The sequence below is a fragment of the Mus caroli genome, unplaced genomic scaffold (genome assembly GCF_978045245.1).
Source record: "Mus caroli unplaced genomic scaffold, Mus_caroli_1 scaffold_3, whole genome shotgun sequence".
Taxonomy (NCBI): Eukaryota; Metazoa; Chordata; class Mammalia; order Rodentia; family Muridae; genus Mus; species Mus caroli.
In genome coordinates, this window is record NW_028227258.1 from 37,179,958 (window position 1) to 37,204,820 (window position 24,863).

General features: G+C 40.8%; 2 protein-coding genes across 4 annotated transcripts in view; one reads left to right on the forward strand and one right to left on the reverse strand.

The window, feature by feature from the left end:
- Window positions 1-10,682, forward strand: part of Usp53 (ubiquitin specific peptidase 53) — a 53,653-nt gene extending 42,971 nt beyond the window's left edge. For all 3 annotated transcript variants that reach the window (XM_029475182.2, XM_021158980.3, XM_029475184.2), the window contains exons 15-16: window positions 5,647-5,743; window positions 7,535-10,682. In XM_029475182.2, the coding sequence (XP_029331042.1) occupies window positions 5,647-5,743; window positions 7,535-8,390 (953 nt within the window). In that variant the 3' untranslated portion in view covers window positions 8,391-10,682. The remainder of the gene's footprint in view (window positions 1-5,646; window positions 5,744-7,534) is intronic.
- A 6,619-nt stretch (window positions 10,683-17,301) lies between these two features.
- Window positions 17,302-17,616, reverse strand: Arln (allregulin). Its single transcript, XM_021158909.3, has one exon. The coding sequence runs from the start codon at window positions 17,500-17,502 to the stop codon at window positions 17,302-17,304; it is 201 nt and encodes a 66-aa protein (XP_021014568.2). The 5' UTR covers window positions 17,503-17,616.
- Window positions 17,617-24,863: the final 7,247 nt, after the last annotated feature.

A 24,863-nucleotide genomic window follows, 5' to 3' on the forward strand; every position in this document is an offset into this window, starting at 1 on the left:
ATTCCATAGTTGCCTGCGACTCTGTGTAGGGCTGAGTACTCCCAAACCTTCCCCTATCCATGATAGCATTCTATTGTTGTTTTGTAAGGACTTCATTTTCTTATAGCTAATCCATTCCTCTCTTGGTGGGCATTTGAGTTGTTGCTACACTTTAGCTATTGTGAACACTGTTACTGTGAGCATTGGTTTGCAAGTGTATGTTCATGTCTTCCTCATCAGTGTTTTAGTTCGTATCCAAAGGACAATTGCCAACCCCTCCTGTGACAGCTCACTTCTCTTCTCTTCTCTTCTCTTCTCTTCTCTTCTCTTCTCTTCTCTTCTCTTCTCTTCTCTTCTCTTCTCTTCTCTTCTCCTCTCCTCTCCTCTCCTCTCCTCTTCTCTTTCTCCCTCCCTCCCTCCCTCCCCCCTCTCTTTCTTTCTTTCTTTCTTTTTTTCTTCGTTTTCTTTTTTTTAATTTATTTCTGTGGATGCCATTTGTGTTTCTGTGAATGTCTGCCACATGTGTGGGTGCCCACCAAGACCAGTAGAGGCCTTAACTGTGTATTCCTGGAGCTATTATGCAGCCTTACCTCCATATGATAAGTTCTGCAAATGCAGGGGTATTCTTGAAGTTGCCATAGTGGTATTTGAAATTTTTAGCTTCAGTTTAAAAATAAATTCCTTGTGGGATTTTAAATTCTTTCGAATACAATAAAAGAAATACATTAAAAGCATGTTGTCAAAAATAATCATACACAAAGAATATATTTGATATATGCAAAGCTGGAATGCTATAGATGTGGCAGTCATGAGATGATTGCAAGAAGAAATAATAGAACATAAATCATGGTGCAGCTTTGCTTTCTTTGGTAGAGAGGTAGAAGGTGAATTTTGAGCACTGAGAAAATTATTTGGTCATAAACTAAGGCAGTACCAGTGTCCAGAAAGATGACTTAAGTGGGTAGGCATACATAATAGAGAAAAGGAAGGAAGCCATGTTTGGGCACAAGTACATGCACCACTACCAAAGTGGGAAAATAAAGGATGAGTGGAAGAAGGGATAACATGTTAATTTTTAATTCTTTGAGCTCATCACCTTGATAAATGGGCTTTATTTTTCAGTGAAGAACAAAGTTTAGAAATAAGAAGCAATTTGTGTTTTGTAGCCATCACGTATAGGATTGACTACCTTATGTTTGAACAGAATATCCAGTAAAATTGTAAGTGGCAAAACAAGAATAGACGGAAGCAAAGAAGCTGAGTGAGAGTACGAGTGGGAGTCACAGGCAGGGCAGGAGCGACTGCTGGAGGTCTGCAGTCTTGGCACCTGAGAAGGCAGAGGAGAAAGTAGCAGAGGAACTAGAGAGCTGGGGAGCTTCAAGGAAGGCCACAGACAAAACAGAACCTAAAAGTACCAGCTTGGGTCTGCAACAAGTCACCAGTTAGTGATAAGCAAGTGTTGGCAACAGAGGTACTGTGAAGGTAGCAGTGAGTTATTTAGAAATAAACAACCACTATGTATATAACTTATTTTCAAATGTCTAAAGGAGGGGGATTTAACGTTTGATTATTTAGGGGATGTTTGGGTAATCTTTGTATCACTTTTAGTTTTTAAAAATTTTTTCTGAACTTTTTGAAATATAATTTGTACATTTTTTAAAACTAAACTTGTACTATTGGAATTGATTTATAACAAAAATATCTGTTTTTTTCTTTAAAATGTAATCCCAGTGAAAAAGGAAGTTACTGATTCCATTTTACTTTATAACATCACAAAATTTAGGTATTATATAGCACAGATTACTGTATACTAAGTTCCTTTTAGTATGTGGGAGAAAAATATTTTTAGACATAATGTTTTATAGTATTTCTGAAATAACTTAATATTGTTTTATTTGTAAATTAAGTCAGTGGTTAGATTCCTGTTCTTGAATGTTTAGCATTTGTAGTTATAAGTTGAAATAAGTCTGTAAGTTGAAAACTATAATAATTACCATTATATATTTAAATCTCACTACAATAATGAGTGAAAATTGCACAGTCTAGGCTGACTTAAGTTGTATTTCTCTGTGAGCCTGTTCTGAAAATGAACCATGTTTTCAGGTAAGGCATATATTTCAACTTCTTGATTTTGTGTTGCGGAATTTTTACAAAATCAAAATTAACCTTAGTTAATTTGTTTGCCTTAATATTGTTGTTTCTACTATGCCAAGTGTTAAAATCGGACTATCAGATTTACAAAGAACATGGAGCCAGAATTCCCTGCAAGACATGTGGATATCTATGTCAGCAGCAGAGAAAAATAACACATCTATTTTTAAGTTAGTTGGAATTCTGAAGTCAGACCAGTGGGTTGAATGCCAACCACGGTGATATTAAATTCTCAAACATATTTATAAACCCTCTGCTGCCTCCTGCTGCTTAGTGTGTGAATAGTTAGTGCAAGGAGAGAATTGAGGCTTTAAAGTAATTAATTTTTGTCTTGAAAAATGTTTATTATGTTTACAAACTATATTTGTATTTATTGGGTACGAAGTGAAATGAATTTTTATTCAATATGAAAGTATTAAATCATGCTAATCTATAGCTTTAAGTCATTTCTAAAATGTAACTTTCTGATCATATTGATTTTTTTTTTCTTTAGAGTAACAGTTTTCTTAATCAATTGTAGTTTCCAGTTGAATTTTGAAAGATCGGGATTGTTTGTTTTTAATATACCAAAATGATCTATTTAGGGATAAAAAAGGCACCTAAGTTAAAGTAACTCGGTTTATAACCGTCATTTTTTCTGTTTTCATTTGTTTTCTTTGTAGGCTTCAATTCATAGATCTGATGTTCAGATAAATTTAGAACCAGGGGAATAAAGGGAAACAGATAAAATGGCTGATGAGAAAGTCAGCTAAAGTACAAGAGGAAACAAAAATTTTGAATTGTACAGTGTATTGGTAACTCTTAAGTATTTGGGTATTTTTCCTTGGCATTAACTTGTTAACGAATATTGTTATGTGGTATGTACTGGTGGGCTATGTTTAGGCTGCAGGGGCAGGAAGGTCATGAATTCTAGGCCTGCCTGAACTGCACCTAAATAAAGTAGGTAGACAGACAGACAGACAGACAGACAGACAAATCAATCATGTCATCTGCTGTTTAAACTAATGGCTTTGTTTCATCTGCATGACAGGTGATTAGGGCTTGAATGTTAATAGTACGTGCAGATGCAAGCTGAGAGATGCCTTTCAGCTAACCTTGGATAAGCTAGCGTTGGTTACCTTTCCTAACTTCCCACAACTGCTTCCTCAAGTTTGAAAGGGAAATTGATTTTGCAGAATACTTAAGGCTGACATTTTAAAAAACGAACACTGTTGGTAGTTAACTGGAGTTGGCAGTCAACATTTCAAAGGAATTGTGGGAAATGTATTTTGGGACATCTTTATACCCTTAGAAAAGGATTGATCTGCAACAGGATTTTGTTTCTGAGGATTATATCAGCATGTCCTATGCTGGTGGTAGAGAAAAATTATTTTTAAATATTTATTCACTTAGAGAAAAATCTAATGCATGGTGACATAAACAAAACTTCTTTGGGGCAGAACTCCAAACTCTAGAAAGAATAGTAAAGGCAAAGCTAGGTAATGGGATGAGGGATGTTCGATTTTAAACATTGCTTCCAGAACAAGTAGTGAAAGGAGTGAGGGGTTGAAATGCCTGGCTGCATCTTAGTGGTTTGTGTTCGGACTGTCATGTTAATGGTCTTTTCATACATAAAGAAAATCTTGCTTGCCACAGATAGCAGTTGGAAAATGTCAGAATTTGTTTGTTCTAAAGCTAACCAGCACTTCTTTGACCCTACACATATATGTGATAGTTTCTCCAAATATAATTGCAATATAAAATATGATGTAGGCATAAATTTTTTGCAACCTATTTTTATTAAGGGTCCAACCTCTCCTCTAGCCCACCGCCCAGCCGAGGTAGTGGAAGAGAAAAGATAATAGGATGTGGGGGAAGTGGATAGTTCTTTAGGGCGTGAGCTCCATCTTCTTTGGCAGCTGCTACCTTGTATACGGTACAATATTCGCTTCTAGATACTAAATATTTTTTTTAAAGGAAAATGTGATTTGGGATTTTAAATTCACAATGTTACTTAGGAATAACAAGTTGAATTGTAAAGTTATTTTTCATAAGCCTTTAACATTCAAAAAACCTTGTATCTATCATTGTTAGAATTGAGGGTAAATTAAGTCCCACAGGACACAGTATGAGTCATGGTAAAGGTGAGCATGACTTGGGCATGGTCGGTGGTAGAGCACTTACATAACTATTGCGTAGAAGGCCTTCATTCTGTCCCCAGCACTGGAGAGGAGAAGCACAGGCCTGACTTACACAGATCTGTCTTTGCATCTGCTACCTAAGTAATCGGGAAGGCGTGTAGTGCCGCAGACCCTGAGTCCCTTGTCTGCGTAGAGTGGGTCTCTGGTTGCAGATGGACAAGGAGTCAGCGAATGAATGACAGACAGACACAACACAGGAGATTGTGTAGAATCTGAATATAATTTGTCAAGTCGAGCATCGAACTTTTTATATAGAAGAATAACAAGACACCAGGCGAGATACATCCTCTGAGTTACAGTGACACAAAACATAAAGAATGTATACATCAAAAGAAGGCGGGGGCCAGGCCGCTGCCACTAAGAAGGGAGCCAGGTGTAAAGCTAGTCTATTGTTAAGCCCACCACCAGGGGTTCTTAGTAAATGCCTGATTATGCTGTTTCTTTGGGCCTAGTGAAGAAACCTGTCTCAGGGGGATTCCCTAACTCTTTCATGGTGAACCCATCTATTCGCAAGGCCATTGTGAATTCCCTTGTCTGGGTAAGACTGGCTATTGTCCCAAGTAAACTCTCTGCTGACCAGCCTTGAGCTATTCCAGCTCCATTCTTTGTAATGCCTAATTAGTTTCACCCTCTTTACTAGAAGAAATTTGAATGTTACTGAATAGATAACCTTCTCACTGAATTCCAAGTTTGTCAGCTTCAAGGATTTTCTAGGATGTTGGAACACTGGCGAAGGCTTAGCTATATGTCAGAATTCAATCTTTAAAGGCATTTATAATAAAATAATACTAAAAGAGAGCACGTGGATCCATACACCAGACTAACAGGGGGATAGGGTATTAGTATACAGGTTATGAGAACGCCAAGGTTCCAGGAGGTTGAGTTTCCATGAAACTCTTTGCCTCTCGGCCTGCTAAGCAGGCTTCACTGGAGTGTGCATAGCAGTGTAGCCTTGCCAAGTCTGTTTCCACACAAAGATAATAATTTCTTAATAAGATTGGTGCACATGCCTTGATAAATAGAAGCTGTCTTCTGTGCTGCTATACCATCCCATTATTTAACTCAATTGATGTCATTAAACATTCCTGTGAGGTAGGTAAAATGGATTCTTGTCTCATAGGGGAGGCAGGTGTAAATGGTTAAAGTTACCACGTCTTCAGGTGCAGGATTTTCCCATTGTAACATTTCCTCAGTAATGCTCATGCAGTAGGGAGGTACACATGACCCAGAACAGCAGACCTGTTCTGGCATTGATGACCCTCAGAACAAGTAACAAGTGGAATAGAGTGTATAAGATCATTTAACAATTTTTGCTTTCCTTCTCTGTTTTCCCCAGGCTTTAGAAAAGAACTCCAGGACTTGGAAGCAGATGATAAAATTCATGAGCTCCACCCAGAATCACATGTGCAAATAAAAAGCCATTTGATAAAAAGGTAATCATAGATATTTAGAAATAGGAAATTTTCAGTTCCTAAGTTCATACACTGGGAGCTCTTGCAGAAGAAGTGAATGTGTATTTGCAATCTGAAAGTGAAAGAACCTAGTGGGGAAACCCCACCCAACTCCCGATTCAGCGTGCACCCAAGAATCACGAATAGAACACAACACCTTGATGTAACAACACGAGGTATTTTAATGGCGGAGCTCCGGGTCGAAACGTATCTCACACAGGAGACAGTGGATTCGACCACGAGGCTTGGAAGCTAGGGGTTTTTATAGAAAAGGAGTGGGGCTGGGGGAGGAATTGGCGCGGTTTCACATGATTGGTCCATTTAAACATCAGCAGCCTGAGGTCAGAGGGGTGGGAGATAGGGAGGCGATGGGCCTGCCCGGCCATGTCCTGGTCTGTTCTGCTATGTTCTCAGCCCCAGGTTTCAAAGCTCACAAACAACTCTTTGGGCTATTTGACATACATTACATGAATCACAGGTCTCAAGTTTTATTTCCTTTCATTAGCATTGCAATGCTGATTTTATTGGGATTATTTCATAGCATGTAGACCTATTTGGTACACTAGTTGATTACTTTATTATACTCTCATACGCAGCTGGCATACAGAAGCGCTGATATCTTTTCCTTATACTTACCTACAGATGCCTAATGCCTGTTCCACCTTAACTACCCAGTTGTCTACCCTGGAACACTCAATTTTCAGTTTGAGGTGTAAACAAAACCAGCATAACTTCAATTTTTCTTCTTCATGGTCTCGGATTCTTACTGTTCTCCAATTTCCCTGAGTCTAGAACTTAAAGGAACTTTTTAAAGCACTTCCTTTTTTGGCTGGCAGAGTTGACATCGTCAGTCACTATGGACTAGGTGACCACAAGCACGGGATAGGGCACAAGAGCAACCCGTGTAATAGCCTATAGGTGCGTGGGCAGGACTCAGACAGCCTAACGGGAGTGCTACTCAGAGGTCTGTACAGCTGAAAACTGAACTAATGATTGCACAGGTTTTCACTGAGTGGTTTGCACTGCAGTTGACATTGGGTAACTAAAACCCTTACTGTGGAGGGCTGAGTATAAAAACAATCTGCAGTTTTGATGGTGATGTGAGAAGCTGTGGAGCTGGGATTCCATCATAGTTGTGTCTGCTGAGCCATGCCACGCTGCTGTTTCAGTTCCAAATAACTCAGGAAAAATCTTTTTACTAAAGAGAAAAGTAATTTAATTATTCCTCTTACTACCTCAAGTCAGTCTTGATTAAGATTAGGACACTGTCTCATGTTATATATTAGAATTTAAGTATCTCTACTGCCTATAAACATTGTAATCTTGGTAGGAAATGTTTTAAGCCATTGAATTATTTGCTTGTAACACTTCCCTTAAATTGTATATTTTATCATAAATAAATGTAATTTCAGTGTTTTAAATTTCTCATTATTAGGAATGTGATTTGGGGACTGGATATATAGTGGCATGGTAGAGCGCATGATTAGCATGCACAGGCCCTGGGTTCACCTCTTGCTGCCAATGCTATCCATCCTACAGTGAAGATACTGATTCTTAAAGTGATGGATGTTTCTGGCAGGCATGTATGTACTATCCTGGCATATAGATTCAGGGTCAGAGAGAATTGAAAATGTTAACAGCTACAAAGTAGTCTCCATTTCTACTGCTATGCTGTAAAAATATAAACCATAAGTCGGGAAATTAAAATGACAAGACAAATACTTAGTTTTCCTCTGTGATTATTTGGCTTTTATTTTTATTTTTAAATTCCAGGTCACAGATTGGTGAAACCAATGACAAGTTGTTTCCTTCAGCCAGCCCACAAATACTTGCAAGAGAGCATGTTTACCAGACAAATGAACACAAAGTAGAAAGACCAGAGAGGCGCGATACAGAAAACTCTGAGGGGACAGGCTTGCCATTTCACAGTGACGAGAGTTCTGTGGCTGGGAAGAGAGTCAACAGTAACGAAACAGTCTCGCCACCTTCACTGCCTTCATCTGTGAGAACTACTGGGCTAAAGCCCGAAACTGGACCCCTCATGTTTTGGTCACAGCAAAACATCACAGAACAGGGTTATTCTGACAACTCCCTGTCCAGAGAACTTACACTTCTGTCTGCCTGCAATGCTGATAGTTGTCAGATGCCAAAACTCCACTGCCACCGCTCACCACCCCCTTTGCCACCAAAGAAATACTCTACAACCAGTGCACCAAGGTTAGAGAGAGCTGGACTTAACCCTGATGGCAGGGTTACCGAGGCATTTAACACTAATTCCTCCAGTCTTCCAAAACACAGCTCGAGTCCAGCCTCAGGAGCAAATTTAGAAGGGAGTGCATGCATGACCCAGGAAAGAGATAAAGAAACTATTGAAGGGAAGCAACGTGCTGCCAACAGCTGCCCGTACAGTCGTTCAACTAACGATTTTCAGCCAGATCAAGACTCTACTTCTATGTGTCCAAATGAAACAGTTTCATTAACTACCTATTTCTCAGTTGATAGCTGCATGACTGACACCTACAGATTGAAATACCATCAAAGACCTAAGCTCTATTTTCCAGAGAGCAGTGGCCATCGGAGTAATAATCCACTATCTCAAACTGAGCAAGTAGAGGGATCCATTACATAATGGTCATCTTTCGTCAGCTGTCCTTCTGAACAAAGACCTTTATCCATGTAAGATAAATGAACCAGCCGTTAAAATTACCAACTGATAAAATCTAACTGTATAAAATAAAAATCAGGATAACATGTTTTATGATAAACTTACTAAATATTTTAGAAATTTCCTTTGTGTGATCTTGGCGTGCCTTGAAAAATAAGGATGTATATAATTACTTTGTTATATAACAGTTAAGTAAGCACCGTGTCTCCTACTATTTGGTTAGTAAATGTGTAACTATTATACTTCCAGTATTCATATGTAGGCTGGTGTATTTTACTAATTAAGAAATACAAAGTGTCTGGGAAAGCAATATTTGCTTTTGCAGAGCACTTTCTAGTGGGTAACCAAAGATGGCTATACCCACATGCTTTTGACTTCTGTGATAGTCTAATACATGTGATCCTTCAAGTGTCTTAAAAATGCCCATGGATTTACGTGATCATCTGGAAAGCATTTGCCTTAATGATGAACAATTTTTAATAATCTCAAAGTCATATAAAATTTACTTTATTCCTAGAACTTTTCAGAATATCTATTTATCTTTATAACTTGTATCTAAAAATATTTCAGTCATGTAAGTTAAAAATAAAAATTTGGTAGTATATTATTTATTAAATTATTTTCTAGTTTTATATGAAATGTGAAAGGTCTTCCCTTTGGTTTAATTTACTTTAGGCTGCTAATAACCAATGTTACAAGTTAACATTGGGCCTCTTATTGGGATGGTCACTGCTGCTTTGATCACTTAAAGATTGCTAGATTGTCAGAGCTTTTACTATTGAGGCTTCCAGGTTAAATTTCTGCCTTTATATAAAGGTTTACTCCTAATGAAATGTCCTTTTATTTATTTTTTTCACTTAAACAGTGATTTTATATCCACAACCATCATGGAGTAGAGTTTATTTACTTAATATTTTTCATTATTTTGAAAGTAAGCTGAATTGCCTTATTAGTTTTGATTTTATTTTGTAACAGGCTGAAAACCTAACTAGTTTTAGAATAGTTTCAAAATGACTACTCCGGAGAATTGAGAACTACAAAATTAGTTGTCTTTATTCTCTCTCTAAATGGAGAAGACGCACAATCATTACTTTACAACTTGTAACTTGACGAGGCCCACAAATTGGTAAAACCGAAACCCAACATTTAAGAAAAAGTACTTTTAGCTAAACTGAACATTGCTTATTAAAAGTGTTGCCAATTCTTAGCCAAACCCTGTTTTTGTTCTTTTCCAGCATAATTGATGATCATTACTTTCTATTCTCTTAAGGAACACTTGAATATAAAATTAAAATTCATCCTTAAAGATTATTTTTAACAGCTTTTAGTACGGAGAGTTTGTAAATAGTGTAAACTTTGTAAATTGTATTGCGTTATCAGTGTTGATAATTCTTGCTTTTATAACATTGTAAAATACTAGCAAAGATCTTGTTATTTTTAATAGTTTTTAAAAGATTTTTAAGTTTTAAAAAAAACTCCTATTTGGTCTATATTCCCTGTTGGGAATGTATCGTTTGAAACACTAACTGATTTCTGTATTTTACAGCAGTTTCATAGATGTACCTTTTCAACTCAGTGGAGTTTGCAAAGAGAAATGTCATTTCTCCTTTTAATTGATGCACTTCTCAGTTAAAACCCTCTGCGTTATGTAAGACTGACTGAAATGGAAACTGATCATTTGTTGATTCAGCACAGAATAGATTCAGTATGTATTGGCTAATTAATTATATGTATTTCTTTTCTGGTGCCTATTTTTAACCAATGTTTCTGTGTTAAAAGCTTGTAACTTCTTAAATAATGTAATCATGTTTCAAATAGTTATCTTCAGAATATTATATTTTCATGTGAAATCAATTTCTTTTGGCTCAAAACAATGAGAGAAACTCAATTTTAAGCAGTATAGCTTGTCTTTTCTTTGCATTTATGAACTGTGGTCCCCCTTTCCACATTACTCAATTTATGGGAAACATTTAAAAAAAAATTAAAGCTCACAAATATTAGCCTAGGATGTTCCTAAGATTTACATCCCAAAGTCAGAACCACAGCTACCGGCAGCTATTCTATAGAGGGCAAGACGTCAATGGTTTGACTGTGGACAGTCGATCTCTGGAACAGTGTTATGGGTTGAAAACAGCCATAAGCAAGTTGTACTGGGTGTTAGGGCTCTTTTTCTTTTTCTTTCTTTTTTCTTAATAAACATCAATACTATTTATTATGGGGTAGGATGTGACTGATGATCAAAAAAGTTCTTTTTTTTTTTTTTAAAGTATGTTCCAGCTTAATCCAGATGAAGCTGAACTTTTGTTAAAGCTGTATTTAAAACCTTGACTTTTCTTGTTTTTACAGAATGCTTCTAAATTACAGTTTGTCATAAAAGGCATTATAGCCCAGCTTCCCTCTGGAAGCCCTGACTTTGCTTTAGTCAAGTCTCCAGGGCTTGGGCTAAACCCAGGTCTCAGGTATTGTGTAGGGGAAATCCCTCATTCAAAAGCACAGGGGAGAATTTTATCTAGTAAAGCTAGAGGAAGAGATCATTATCTTATCATCAAACTGTGTGGTTTTCTGAGACTAAGAGATCCCTCCCCTGCTGTCTTCCTTTTATTCTGTCCCAGAGTTCTATGCAAAAAGACACTTGTTTCCAGGTTGCATCTGGGCTGCTCCTGAAGCAGGATTGGAGCTGTAGATGTAGGACCCTTCTGGATGGTTTCAACTTGTGAGGTTTCACATGGAGCCAAAACCTGAGGTTTATTGGGCTTGCTTTTTTCTTCAGGCTGTATATAGTGACTCTTTTTATTTGTTTGTTTTGTTTATTTTTTGAGACCACGATGTCCTGGAACTCTCTATGTATGGTAAATCTTCCGTCCTTTCTTTTTTAACTCTGCACAAATTAAATGCCATCGTCAAGTCCTCCTGAGTGTGGAATAATACTGCAGGAAACATGTTATTGGGTGGGTGGGTAGGGAAGAGTGGGTTAGAAAAGCTTTTGTTTTGTAGCAGAGTCTGCCACAGCTAGTCCATCACATCAGTTTTACTTACAACATAAAATCAACAAAAACATCCAGACTGACAATCCAGTGCCACAAGCAAATAGCAAGCACTGAAGAGCAGAACTGTATCTTCAAGAGGTGAAGAAGCCCAAAGCATCATGAATCGAGCTGTACACTTTTAGCACAACACCCAGGTGACTTGCATTTTTACCACAGTGTTACTGATTTCTTTTGCTTCAAGAGAGACCTACAGACAACAGTACTTCCCAGCAATCCCTCCCTTTAGGAAAACCACTGACTCTTTCTATGCTTTGTTGAAGACAAATTCCAGATGAAAATACCCTTGTAACATTCCACAGGTCTCATATATTGTATGAAGTTATGCATATAAGGGCATCACTATAATTTCTGGCTTTGTTATTCTTCTCTACCTGAATCCATACCTTTGCCAAAGAGCTTAGCCTACTAGAGGTCATGTTTTCACAGCTGCAGACCAGTTCCTAATTGCACTGGAAATTACAGGCCCTCATGGGGTGAACAGACCCATCGCCTCTGGGCCTCACCTTTAAGAACTGGTTGTTCAATGCTTCATCATTCTGCTTCTGAATCCTACCTGTTAGTCAGTCGCCACTTCCCATGCTTCCTCTCCAACACTACCTGGGGTTGCCACCCCACAGGGTGTGAGGGTGGGGGATCAGAGAGTCAGGAAAACCCTCCAGGCCCTAGAGAAGGAAAGTAGGGCACAGGGCTTTTACAGCTTCCCTTGCTTTTCAGCAACCGCGCGTTTCCTTCCTTTTGCGGAGCTGAGAACATATACGACACCATGTGACACCTGGCAGACGATTTCTGCAAAGCTTCATGTCTGGAGAAGGGAAGGTTGACTCACGCTTGCTTTCACTGAATGTGTGAAACCTTTCGAGGAAATTTGGAGGCAGAAAAGCCAAAGGATTTTGATGATGTTCTTCATTGCTATTAAATCAGTATTTTTTTTTAATTAGGTATTTTCTTCATTTACATTTCCATGCTATCCTAAAAGTCTCCCATACCCTACTCCCCCAAACCCCCCCCTCCCACTTCTTGGCCCTGGCGTTCCCCTGTATTGAGGCATATAGTTTGCAAGACCTACGGGCCTCTCTTTCCAATGATGGCCGATTAGGCCATCTTCTGATACTTATGCAGCTAGAATCACGAGCTTGGGTACTGGTTAGTTCATATTGTTGTTTCACCTATAGGGTTGCAGACCCCTTTAGCTCCTTGGGTACTTTCTCTAGCTCCTCCATTGGGGGCCCTGTGATCCATCCAATAGCTGACTGTGAGCATCCACTTCTGTGTTTGCTAGGCCCAGGCATTGTCTCACAAGAGACAGCTATATCTGGGTCCTTTCAGCAAAATCTTGCTAGTGTATGCAATGGTGTCAGTATTTGGAGGCTGATTATGGGATGGATCCCTGGGTATGGCAGTCTCTAGATGGTCCATCCTTTCGTCTCAGCTCGAAACTTTCTCTCTCTAATTCCTTCCATGGGTGTTTTGTTCCCAATTCTAAGAAGGGGCAAAGTGTCCATATTTTGGTCTTCATTCTTCTTGAGTTTCATGTGTTTTGCAGATTGTATCTTGTATATTGGGTATTCTAAGTTTCTGGGCTAATATCCACTTATCAGTGGGTACATATTGTGTGAGTTCCTTTGTGATTGGGTTACCTCACTCAGGATGATGCCCTCCAGGTCCATCCATTTGCCTAGGAATTTCATAAATTCATTCTTTTAAATAGCTGAGTAGTACTCCATTGTGTAAATGTACCACATTTTTTGTATCCATTCCTCTGTTGAGGGGCATCTGGGTTCTTTCCAGCTTGGAACGTCTTCTGGATATATGCCCAGGAGAGGTATTGCGGGATCCTCTGATAGTACTATGTCCAATTTTCTGAGGAACCACCAGACTGATTTCCAGAGTGGTTGTACCAGCTTGCAATCCCACCAACAATGGAGGAGTGTTCCTCTTTCTCCACATCCTCGCCAGTATCTGCTGTCACCTGAGTTTTAGATCTTAGCCATTCTGACTGGTGTGAGGTGGAATCTCAGGGTTGTTTTGATTTGCATTTCCCTGATGATTAAGGATATTGAACATTTTTTCAGGTGCTTCTCGGCCCTTCGGTATTCCTCAGGTGAGAATTCTTTGTTTAGCTCTGAGCCCCATTTTTTAATGGGGTTATTTGATTTTCTGGGGTCCAGCTTCTTAAGCTCTTTGTATATATTGGATATTAGTCCCCTATCTGATTTAGGATAGGTAAAGATCCTTTCCCAATCTGTTGGTGGCCTTTTTGTCTTATTGACCGTGTCTTTTGCCTTGCAGAAGCTTTGCAATTTTATGAGGTCCCATTTGTCTATTCTCGATCTTACAGCACAAGCCATTGCTGTTCTATTCAGGAATTTTTCCCCTGTGCGCATATCTTCGAGGCTTTCCCCCACTTTCTCCTCTATAGGTTTCAGTGTCTCTGGTTTTATGTGGAGTTCCTTGATTCACTTAGATTTGCTCTTAGTACAAGGAGATATGAATGGATCAATTCGCATTCTTCTACATGATAACTGCCAATTGTGCCAGCACCATTTGTTGAAAATGCTGTCTTTTTTTCCACTGGATGGTTTTAGCTCCCTTGTCAAGGGCTGTTTCTCAATAAAAGTTTACCAACATCAAATCTAGATTAGATGTGCTTTTCATGTAATATGAAATTATTGTTTTCTAAGCACTTCAAATTATTAACTAAAAGAAAACCAGCTGGGCGCCTTTAATCCCAGCAGAGGCAGGTGGATCTTTCTGAGTTCAAGGCCAGCTTGGTCTGCAAAGCTGTGTACAGGGCCACACAGTAAGACCCTGTCTCAGGAAACAAAATCAAATGAAAAAGCAAAAGCAAAATCCATTCTTGACTATGAAGCCTTATATCTTATAGGTATCTGGCCCATGCCCAGCCTCGATATTATCCCTGACTTCCAAACATAGCTTGTTCAGTGCCCAGTACTTGGAGCTCTTTACTTTCATCCAGTAACTCAAGGTTAATGCCTCCCTAACAAGTTCTTCCAAGACCTAAGCCAATTCAGACACAACCATCAGCAGCTTCTTCATGTTTAGAAACCAACTGTGAATTTACTAAGGAACTGACCAGCCTACTTTTTGCTGTCTTTGATGAGAACAGATTTGCAGCTTGCCTTGAAAAACCCATTTATGTATTTCTAGTAACTTCTAAAGTGTGAGCATCGTAGTTTATTTTAAAAAAAAAATTCTCAGTTATCTATAGGAGTTGGAGCCTGCATGCTGTTCCTTTGTGGCAATTACAGCTATGTATTAACTGGACTTGAGTTCTTTGGAAAGAGCACTATTATAAAGAAATTGTCTTACACGAGCCTCAGAAATCTCATCTATCTATCTATTTATCTATCTATCTATCCATCTATCTATCTATCTCTGTTTGTCTATCCGTCTACTGTAGGCTTGAAGCCTAGGGAAGTTTGAGTTCTAGTCCAAACCTCAGGGACTGGCCAGTCTGAGAACTCAGATCTGCAAGTATTGATGTCCACGCAGAGCCCATTCCTGGAAATAGCTGAAAGGCTGGCAATCTGGGCAACGGGGAAAGTAATGAAAAGGGCTGGAGTAGAGTTTATTAAATACAGCTGTACAGCTTCAGTGGGCTTGAGAGGAATGAGAAACACTTTCAAGGGAGCTATTCTAAGGGGAGGGGTACACTACAGAGTCATTAAGGCAGTGGGTCATTGTCCCAGCTGGGGCCCATTTTGGTTAACTCAAAGGTCAGAACAGCCCTGCTTGGAGGCAGAGCTGTGCTCTGAGCCCGCTTGTCCTGCAGAGCCTACTCTGATGTTGTGTTCTGAGGCCAGACTCCTTCAGCACAGCCTTCCCTCGTCTCAGGATGGTATCCACACAAATAGATGTTCCAGGAGAGAGATCTGCCTTCTCTTTTCATCCATGTTCTAAAAGGGGTGGGGTGACTGGTCTCACATCAGGGAGGCTTCCTTTACTGTTTTCCCAGCATATTAGCTTCTATTCCTGAAACACAGACAGACCCAGGAATAATGTTTTGCCATCTGTCATGGATCCCTTAGCCCAAAGTGGCCCAAAAATTCACCATCATACTAAGGTTTCCATCCTAGAAATGTCCAGAGTTAGCTGACAGCTGTGGTGGGCTGGCTTGGGGCTCAAGAGAATAAAGTACTTGTGTGACCTAATGGCAAGCTATTAACCTCCCCACTCTACCACCAGAGAATCTGACACAGTGAAACTAAATTCAGTGATTAAACGTTTATTAGAGAAAATTAGTAAGCAGGTCCCAGAGTGTGGTAAACTCAGAGTCACCCCAGCCCTGTGTGCTAATACACATACTTCAGTTAACACCTTGCACAAAAATTACCCAAGCAAATGCAACAGTATCTTAAGACAACTGTAAACAGTTTACCAAATAGTGTGAATTATAAGGGAGAAGAACACCCCCTCTGAGTATTTTAGGCAGTTCTCATATACCGAAGAGCACTAAAACCAACAGTAAAGAACTTCTAATCACCCAGGTCTTAAGGTGAAAAGGAACAGCTTCCAAAATGTTTCCAGTAGCTGCTTTGGGACTGTGGCCTTTCTGAGTAAGTGCTACCTATTCAACTCTAGATGTCTATTTTATAATAGCATAGTTTTAAAACAATAGTTGAGAAAGTAAGCTTCACGAAGATAACTTTTTTTTTTTTTCTGATGCTCACTGCTGTGTCCAAACTGATGTCTGGGTAATAGTGAGGAACCCAATATCTATTGGGTGAGTAAATAACCACATACATTTATTTCCCTTAAGTACTTAAGTTACAGACATTATTAAAAATATATATTATATATCATTTAGCTACAATCATTGCTTCAACCATTAAAAACAGGTTTTAAACATATGATGCTACTTGAGTGAGGCCAAGGGCTGAAGGGAAGGTCAGACAGAGGTGCCGAAGTCAGCTGCTGGAAGTCCTCTTCATTCAAGAGTCTATAGTCGTTTTCAAGATTCACTCCAGAAGCCCCATTCTTGACTCAGCAAACCGGTCTGTAAAAACCAAATACTTGTTTCCTTCATCTGCTTATTTTGACGTTTAGTGGGAAGCTGACAGAGATACTGCTAGCCTATCCCTGCATAATCTACACTATTGATAAGGAAAACTAAAGGCCTACATTATTAAGTCATGAATTTTCTACCCAGAGGTGAAAATGAGATCATTAAAAATAACTAATAAATCACTGTTCTTGAAATGTCTATACCAAAATGTCTTAACGAGTTTTTATCAAAAAACTGTTTATCTTTTCACCCCCCATTCTCTGCCTTCTAATTTGCCACAAAACCGAAAAAATGAGAGCCAAAGAAACCCAAGATACTCCATTCTTTGACAGAGGTAGGACTGGGGACACTCTGGAAGATAATACGCGTTTATCTGCGTAAGTTATGGACAAGTTGAGTTTGCAAGGCTTGCTTTGGCCTAAGCATTTTAAGCAGGCGCACAACACTCAAATCACTTTAGATATAATCACATTTAACCTGTCATGCTCTATTTTTTTTATTACTTACGACATTTATTTACTTTTATTTTTATTAGTTTTTAGTAATTATTTTTATTATTTACGATAGATCTAATTATGGGCATAGGTTTCTAAAACTTAACAGTTCCTTTGTGGTGATGAAACAACAGACAAATATGGGAAGCCAAGTTTTCTCCACACTCCTCTTGCCACTGGGGTGTCAAGGAAATCCATTTTCGCTCTTCCAACTCCGCCATCTCTAGCTGCCGTCCCTCCCTCTCTCCCCGATAAGACTGAAGCAGCCGCCAGCTTCCTAAGCTCTTCAACTCTGCAACTCACGATACTCACCAGGGCAAGAGGTACACGAAGACGAACAAGGCCAGGTCGAAAAGGATGAAGAGCCAGAGATCCAGCCAGTAGGAGTGTTTCGGAAGCCCGTTCATCCCGGACTGAGGTGCCTCATCTTGGTTCCTCCTTCCAGCTTCGAACGAGCCCCTCCGTTCCCGGACACCGTCGGTACCAGACGCCGCTTGGCTCACCTCCATCTCCGCGTCGCTTCACTTCCGCGCACCTGAGACCAAACCTGAAGATAGCTTCGCGCCCAGTCCAGCAACCAATTCCGGGTGGCCCTGCCAACCGATTAGTCGCCCCGCCCCGCCGCCGCGCCCCGCCCCCGCGTCCCCGCCTTCCGGACTGCGCGCAGGCGTCCTCCCTTTCTAGGAATTCGCCTTCTTCGGCATTCCCGGGAACGCGCAGACTCCGCTGGGCCCGCTGTTCTTGGCGCAGGCGCTCTGTTCCACCACCCTCCCTCGCCCCCAGAACTCGGCGAAGGCGTCTGCCCGCCTCCCCGACTGCACGCATGCGCCCTGTGCCCCGCCCCATTGCTTCCTGGTGGGATGTCCCCTTGCGATGTTCAGCGGTGGCTTCTAAGGTGCAGGTGCGCTATCTCACGTAGCTCACACGCTGCTTTGCAGAGTGCATTACTGGTTCTCCCGGTTCCTGGGACGAAAACTGTCTCAACTCCTTTTCTCTGAGATGACGCCAGAACTTCAGGAACCGCCTCAAAGGGTTCCAGCCTTGCCCACCCACAAAAGTAGTCTTTTTATAAACATGAGCGTATGGGAGGATGTTTTTCCTTCTTCCTTCCTTCCTTCCTTCCTTCCTTCCTTCCTTCCTTCCTTCCTTCCTTTCTTTCTTCCTTAAAAAAACTAGATCGTGAGATTCTCTGATATTAACTTTGAAGACGGCAACATTGTGTGGCGATGTAAAAAGATTGGCAGACCCCGTAGAATCATCTCTCCAATACACGTAAACCTTTTGGTTTCTTACATGTTTGGGAAACTTGCCTGGTAGGTGGCCTTATCTACTCTCTCTTAAGGACATTCTGAAACTATTACCAGGGTGTGAGGGCTGAAAACCCATTGTCCTTACTTCAGGCCAGGTTGTTTTTTTTTTTTTTTTTTTTTTTTTTTTTGGTGGGGGGGGGGGGGTCGTTTCTGATGGTAGGGCATTTTCTGACTAGCTGCCTGAAGCCTAGAATTTTAGGCCTAATCCCCTGAACTGCCAATTTGAAGTCTGTCATGGAATTAGCCTGTCTCATCAACGTCACAATTACAGTCACGAATTTTCAGAAGGCTTGAAAGGAAATAAAACTTGAGACCTGTGATTCATGTAATGTATGTCAAATAGCCCAAAGAGTTGTTTGTGAGCTTTGAAACCTGGGGCTGAGAACATAGCAGAACAGACCAGGACATGCCCGGGCAGGCCCATCGCCTCCCTATCTCCCACCCCTCTGACCTCAGGCTGCTGATGTTTAAATGGACCAATCATGTGAAACCGCGCCAATTCCTCCCCCAGCCCCACTCCTTTTCTATAAAAACCCCTAGCTTCCAAGCCTCGTGGTCGAATCCACTGTCTCCTGTGTGAGATACGTTTCGACCCGGAGCTCTGCCATTAAAATACCTCGTGTTGTTACATCAAGGTGTTGTGTTCTATTCGTGATTCTTGGGTGCACGCTGAATCGGGAGTTGGGTGGGGGGTTCCCCACTAGGTTCTTTCAGGCTCAGATAAGGTGAAGCGTGGAATTAACATAGGAATTTCATGGGAGTATTTTAATAAGCCACTCAACTCTATGTCAGAATGTCCTGTAACCATTAGATAAAAGCCTGTTGGAGTCTACTAACTTAGCAGCCCACTAACTTATACCAACCATATAGCCCTGATAGCATCTTGGGCTTATAGAAAAGCTTTCTCCTTTCCTAAATCAGCCTCTCTAATGGACCCACCAATGTATTTTGGGCTTGCCATGTTTTATTACTTTCTTGGTTCTGTGAAGCGATTTTTAAAACTTCATGAATGCCGGGCATGGTGGCGCACGCCTTTAATCCCAGCACTCGGGAGGCAGAGGCAGGAGGATTTCTGAGTTCGAGGCCAGCCTGGTCTACAAAGTGAGTTCCAGGACAGCCAGGGCTACACAGAGAAACCCTGTCTCAAAAAAACAAAAACAAATAAAAACTTCATGAAACTGTTTCCATGTGGGAATATGAAATTGGGTAACCTATGTCTGTGTCCCCATGGCCATTCAGGGTGGCTCCTGAATAAACTGTTTCTTTCTTTTAAGATGAGAGCTGTAGTTTTTGCATGGACAATACGAAAGTTGGTTATGGATTTAGAAAATTAGGGAAAAATAACAAATTCTCTAAGGTTACTAAAATAACCAAAAAGTGAACTTTAATTTCAATATCTTAATGCTGTTGTTGTGTCAGCTAGCTAACTGGGCTTCAGTTCACTATTAGGTCATACAGACAACGATAGCGTGCAGCTGTAAAGAAGCACCCTGTATCCTTTGCCTTGTAGGTTGCAAGAATGAGAGCCATTTCCTGGGGATTAATCAGATTGTGTGTTAAGGATCAAAGCTCTCCACACAAACCACTCAGACTCCAGTCTCAGTTAAGCAAGAATAGTTTATTGAACACACACCCCCAAGACTGATTGATCAGGGTTGAAGCCTCCACTCGGGAGCTAAGACTGGACCTTACAAGGGCCAGCTTATAATGGAAAGAGAAAAAGAGAAACAGTAAACACATACACAGCATGGCAGGGAGGTCGGCTCTGACTCAGGCTACTTTGGCTGTCTAGACAGAACAGTTCTAACCAACCTTTGTTCTGGTTGGTCCTAAGCTTTGTTCTCATTGGACCTTATGATTGTAGAATTTCTTAAGATTAAAAAAAAAAATCTTAAGAAAATACAGAACGTTGCATGGTATGTGGGCAGCATGACCCTGCTCTGAGCTATGCTATTTTTCTGCATCAATAACTGGCATGCATGGAACAAAAAGGCTAGGGCTATGCTGGGGGAGCAGGCTTCAGCAGTGTGCTGTAGCAGATTTCTCTCCCTTTGTGGGTTAGAAGTTCCCTGCATCGAATGAACATTGAGTGTTTACAGTACTTAAGAAAAATAAATGGAACTCTTGATTCTTTCAGAGGTAGATCATAGGTCCACTGGCAAGGTAAGACCACTTTCTAATTATTGAAATAGGACTGAGAAAACTTGAATTTATTAAAATGGAAGTAGCCTGACATCAGGGGAAAAAAAAACTCTGAAATGTTTCCAAGTATCCCTGGTACTGAGTTGTGCTTCCTGCCTGTGGAGGTGTTGGTTTCCTTGATCTATGCAGGGAGGATAGGGCACGCCTGGGCGCTAAGTGATTGGTACCCGTGTGGAAGCATTGTTTCTGTGGGATAGTAATTATTGCAGATAGACAGGGGCGTTTATGTTGAATTCAGTTGACGGATCCTTCATTTCAGACTTAACTGGGCTGGTTCTTGGCTACTCCTCATAATAGAAATGAATGTAGAGTGTGTTGCTAAAGGAATGCTGTGCCACTTGGTTAAAAGCCAAGAAGACGAGGAATGGCTTAGATGGTAAAGACATTTGCTGCCAAGTTTGAGGGCCTGCATTCAACCCCCATGACTCCCAAGGTGGAAGGAGAGAACTGATTCCCACATGTCCTCCCTTGCATGAGCATGCATGGGCATGTGTGCATGCCTGCATGTGTGTGTACACATACAATAATAATTAATAACTCAAGAATAGTACTGTTCTGAAATCAAGGTATATTGTCCTGTATGGCTTTTGCATTTCCCCAGCCCCCTCAGACCTTAGGACCTCTACATTTCTGTGTGTTGGATTGTTTCAGTGCTGCTAGAGTCTAACCCAGCTGCCTTCCTAAGGTCGCTAGTGAATCACCTCTCACCTGTTTCTTCTTTTCCTCCTATTCACTGTTCCAGTTCCTGTTTGGTTGCTGGGAGGAGTCACTCTGATCACAGCAGCTCTTACAAATGAAAGCATTTTAACTGGGATCTTGCTTACAGCTTCAGGGGCTTACAGTTCCTTATCATTGTGGTGGGGAGTGAGGTGGCATACATAGGGGGAGCAATAGCTGAGAGCTGCATCTTGATAGCAGGGGTGTGGGGGTAGGGAGAGAGGGGGAGAGAGAGACAGAGAGAGATAGACACCATGCAAATGCTATTGCCATCAGGGAAACAAACCCCCTGAGAGTAGAAGAAAACTCAGCTGCACCAGGACTTAGCCCAACTGGTAAGATTCTAGAGTCTGACACCAGGCAATATATGGTTTATTTTATACACATTTAAGTACAGTACAATTTTGTAAAAAAGTTTTCTGGTAACAATTATCCAAATACCATGTGCACAAGAAAGCTTAAGGCGTGACTGCATGGAAACTCTTTTTGCAAAGTACTTGTGACTTCTACCAAGAAGATGGGTCCTCTAGTTTAAGGGCCTGGGATCTGGTATGGTCCTTGACTGGACTGAGTAGCATAGAGGTCAGCAGGCTCTATGTGACACTTCCCTGAAGGGTGGGTTTTATTGACTGAGAAACAAGGCTAAAGGCCTAGGGAAGGAGAGGTTAGGATACACATTCTGGGGGACTTTGGCGAGGCCTGGCCCTGTAGACAGCAGAGGTCACCAGGTCATTAACTACATCCACTCCCAGCCTTTTGGGTGGAAAACAGGTCTACATTTCCTCCATCAAGGAGACAACCCTGTGGGATTAACATTTCTGGCATCTCCACTTCTTATTTGTAAAACCTCAAAGTCCATCCCCAGCGACACACTTCCTGCAACAAGGCCATCCCCTTCCCAAGTAGTACCATTTCCTAGTCACAAGGTCTTCACATATATTAACTTGTGGAGGCCGTGCATATTCAAACCACCACAGTGTCTCTCCCAACAGTAATCCCATTGATTGGTACAACTATTTCTCCGTATTTTGGCACTTCTTTTTATTATTTTATCATCCTTGTTATCTCACAGATTGGGAATAGTGTTCTTAGTGTGAGAGTAAGCAGCATAATTGTCCTACGTCAATTCTAGCTTCTCTGTTATGTCCTGACTGTGAACAGCACCCACCCTGTATCCAGTAATTAATCTCCACCGTCCTCACGCGGCTTGCTGCCTTCGCTTTACTCTGCTGTTTTTTCACCAGGCTCTCTTCAGGTTAGTGCGTCCCATCCCTTCACACTGCTGTGATTCTCACTGTTTGTCTAAATCCTCCCCACGGGACCCGGGTAAGGCCTCATAGTTTCCCTTGCTGCAGTCCCAAGGGTCTAACTATTTCATCTGTATGTACGGAATTTGTCATGCTTCTCCTTGGGAAGAAGGTATTGAAAGGACGTGCTCGCATGCATGTTTTTCTTTCCTTTAGCTCTTATCATCTCTCTCTACATTCTATCTATAACAACCATGTTTGACAGTATATTGGTTTGATCATTTTTTTCCTCAGATTTCTCTGTGTCTAAGTCAACCTGAAAATTTTTTAACATTTTTGTCTAGCATATTGGCTTGATTTGTGCCAGTTTATTTTTTCTTTGTTTGTTTATTGTTCATTCTGGGTTTTTTGTTTTGGTTTTGTTTTTGGTTTTTGGTTTTGTTTTGAATTGTTTTTTGAGACAGGGTTTCTCTGTGTAGCCCTGGCTGTGCTAGAACTCACTCTGTAGACCAGGCTGGCCTTGAACTCAGAAATCTGCATACCTGTGTCTCAGTATTAAAGTGCTGGGATTAAAGGCATGTGCCACTACTGCCCAGCTCATTCTGTTTTTTTCAGATAGAGTCTTGCTATGTCGTTAGGCTGGCCTAGAATTCCCTGTCCTGTTTAGGCAATAACACAGGTTCAGACTCACATGACTATGCGTGTTAACTCTCTGACCCAATAATGGAGAATCGTCCACTGAGCTTCCTGAAGGACTGAGTGAACCCTACCCAACACACAGAAAAAGCAGCCACCTACAACAGTCAAAAAAAGAGCCACGTCTTTCTGAGGAAACTTCCTTCCCTTTTGTAAAGAGCCTTGAGACTGGGAGGCAGGAGATGGTGTCTAAGATACACAGTCCCTTTAGTCTACTCCAATCTTCTGGAGTGGATTTAAAACAAAAAACAAGAAAACATTTTCATCACTACCACTACTGCTACTCTGTCTTTGCAAAAGAATATTAATTTGTTTGTGGCTTGTTTGTTTGTTTATCTAGTGTTGCTGGGGTACATGCCATACCGCATGGATGGAGCTAAAAGACAACTTTGAGAAGTCGATTCTTTCCTTCCACCTTTAGGAGGAGGCTAGAGATTGAACTTAGGTTGCCGTGTTTGCAAGGCAAACACTTTTCCTGGCTAAACTGTTTGTCCATCCCTATTCCACGTCTTCCCCAATTCCATATTCACAGCCACAGAACCTGTATCTCATGTCATAGAAGACACACAAGACCTCATCTAGTAACATTTCTGCCTTAACCTTCCTGGCAAAGGGGATACACCCTTGCCTGGCTTGTAGCTGTTTCATGTCCGCTGTCATTCCTGTAGACTGTAGGCTGCCCTTTAGCAGGGAGTTGGCAGTTGACCTTCTTGGAGCCTTCTACAGTTCCTCAGACAACACCTTGAAAATGGAAGGCATTTAATATTTATTCAATTTTATTTTGTTATAGCCTGTTAGGCCTAAAGCAATCCTAGCCAAACATACGTTTTACAGATCTTTCTTAAACATTATAGTGTAATAAATAATACCCCAGGATCTGATGCAACTGATCTGTCAGTCTTGGTGGGGATACTATAGAGGTTTACCTAAGCACTAGTAATTAATTAATTCGGTCCTCCCTTTTGGATAATTCTGAGACTCAAACCTAGCATTCAGATTGCTCGGCAAGTTTTCCACTGATTGATATCTTTAACCCTTAACTATTTCCCTCCTTTAACTGTAATAAGTACTTTCTGACTACAGACAGTATTGTCAAGCACTGTCTAGAGAGCCATAATAAGCAGAGGCAGTAGTCACCCCGATAAGTAGGAGTGCTGGCTGAGCACATCAGAAACATCAGGGGAAGGCTGGAGAGATGGCTCAGCGGTTAAGAGCACTGACTGCTCTTCCAGAGGTCCAGAGTTCAAATCCCAGCATCCACATGGTGGCTCACAACCATCTGTAATGAGATCTGATGCCCTCTTCTTGTGTGCCTGGAGACAGCTACAGTGTACTTACATATAATAAATAAATCTTTAAAAAAATATATCAGTGGAGTTTTTAAACTCTGTCACAGAACTCTGATATTCTTCATAATGGCTTGTGTATTTGGACTCCTGGGCAGAAATGAGCAAAAATATGTAATTTCTTCCCCCTTTCTCCTTCCACATATACACCATATAGACTCCTACCACAAGAACACAGTTTTGCCCATATTTAGAGTTCCACACTTGATTATATATCAAAATAAAGAAGGTGCCTCAGTAAATTTAAAGTTTAGAAACAGCTACAATTGGGCAAAGCTAAACTGATAGTGATAAGAAAGATGTTGAAATTCACAACCTGCTTTAGCTGCTAATCAGCTAAAGTGTCAATGGA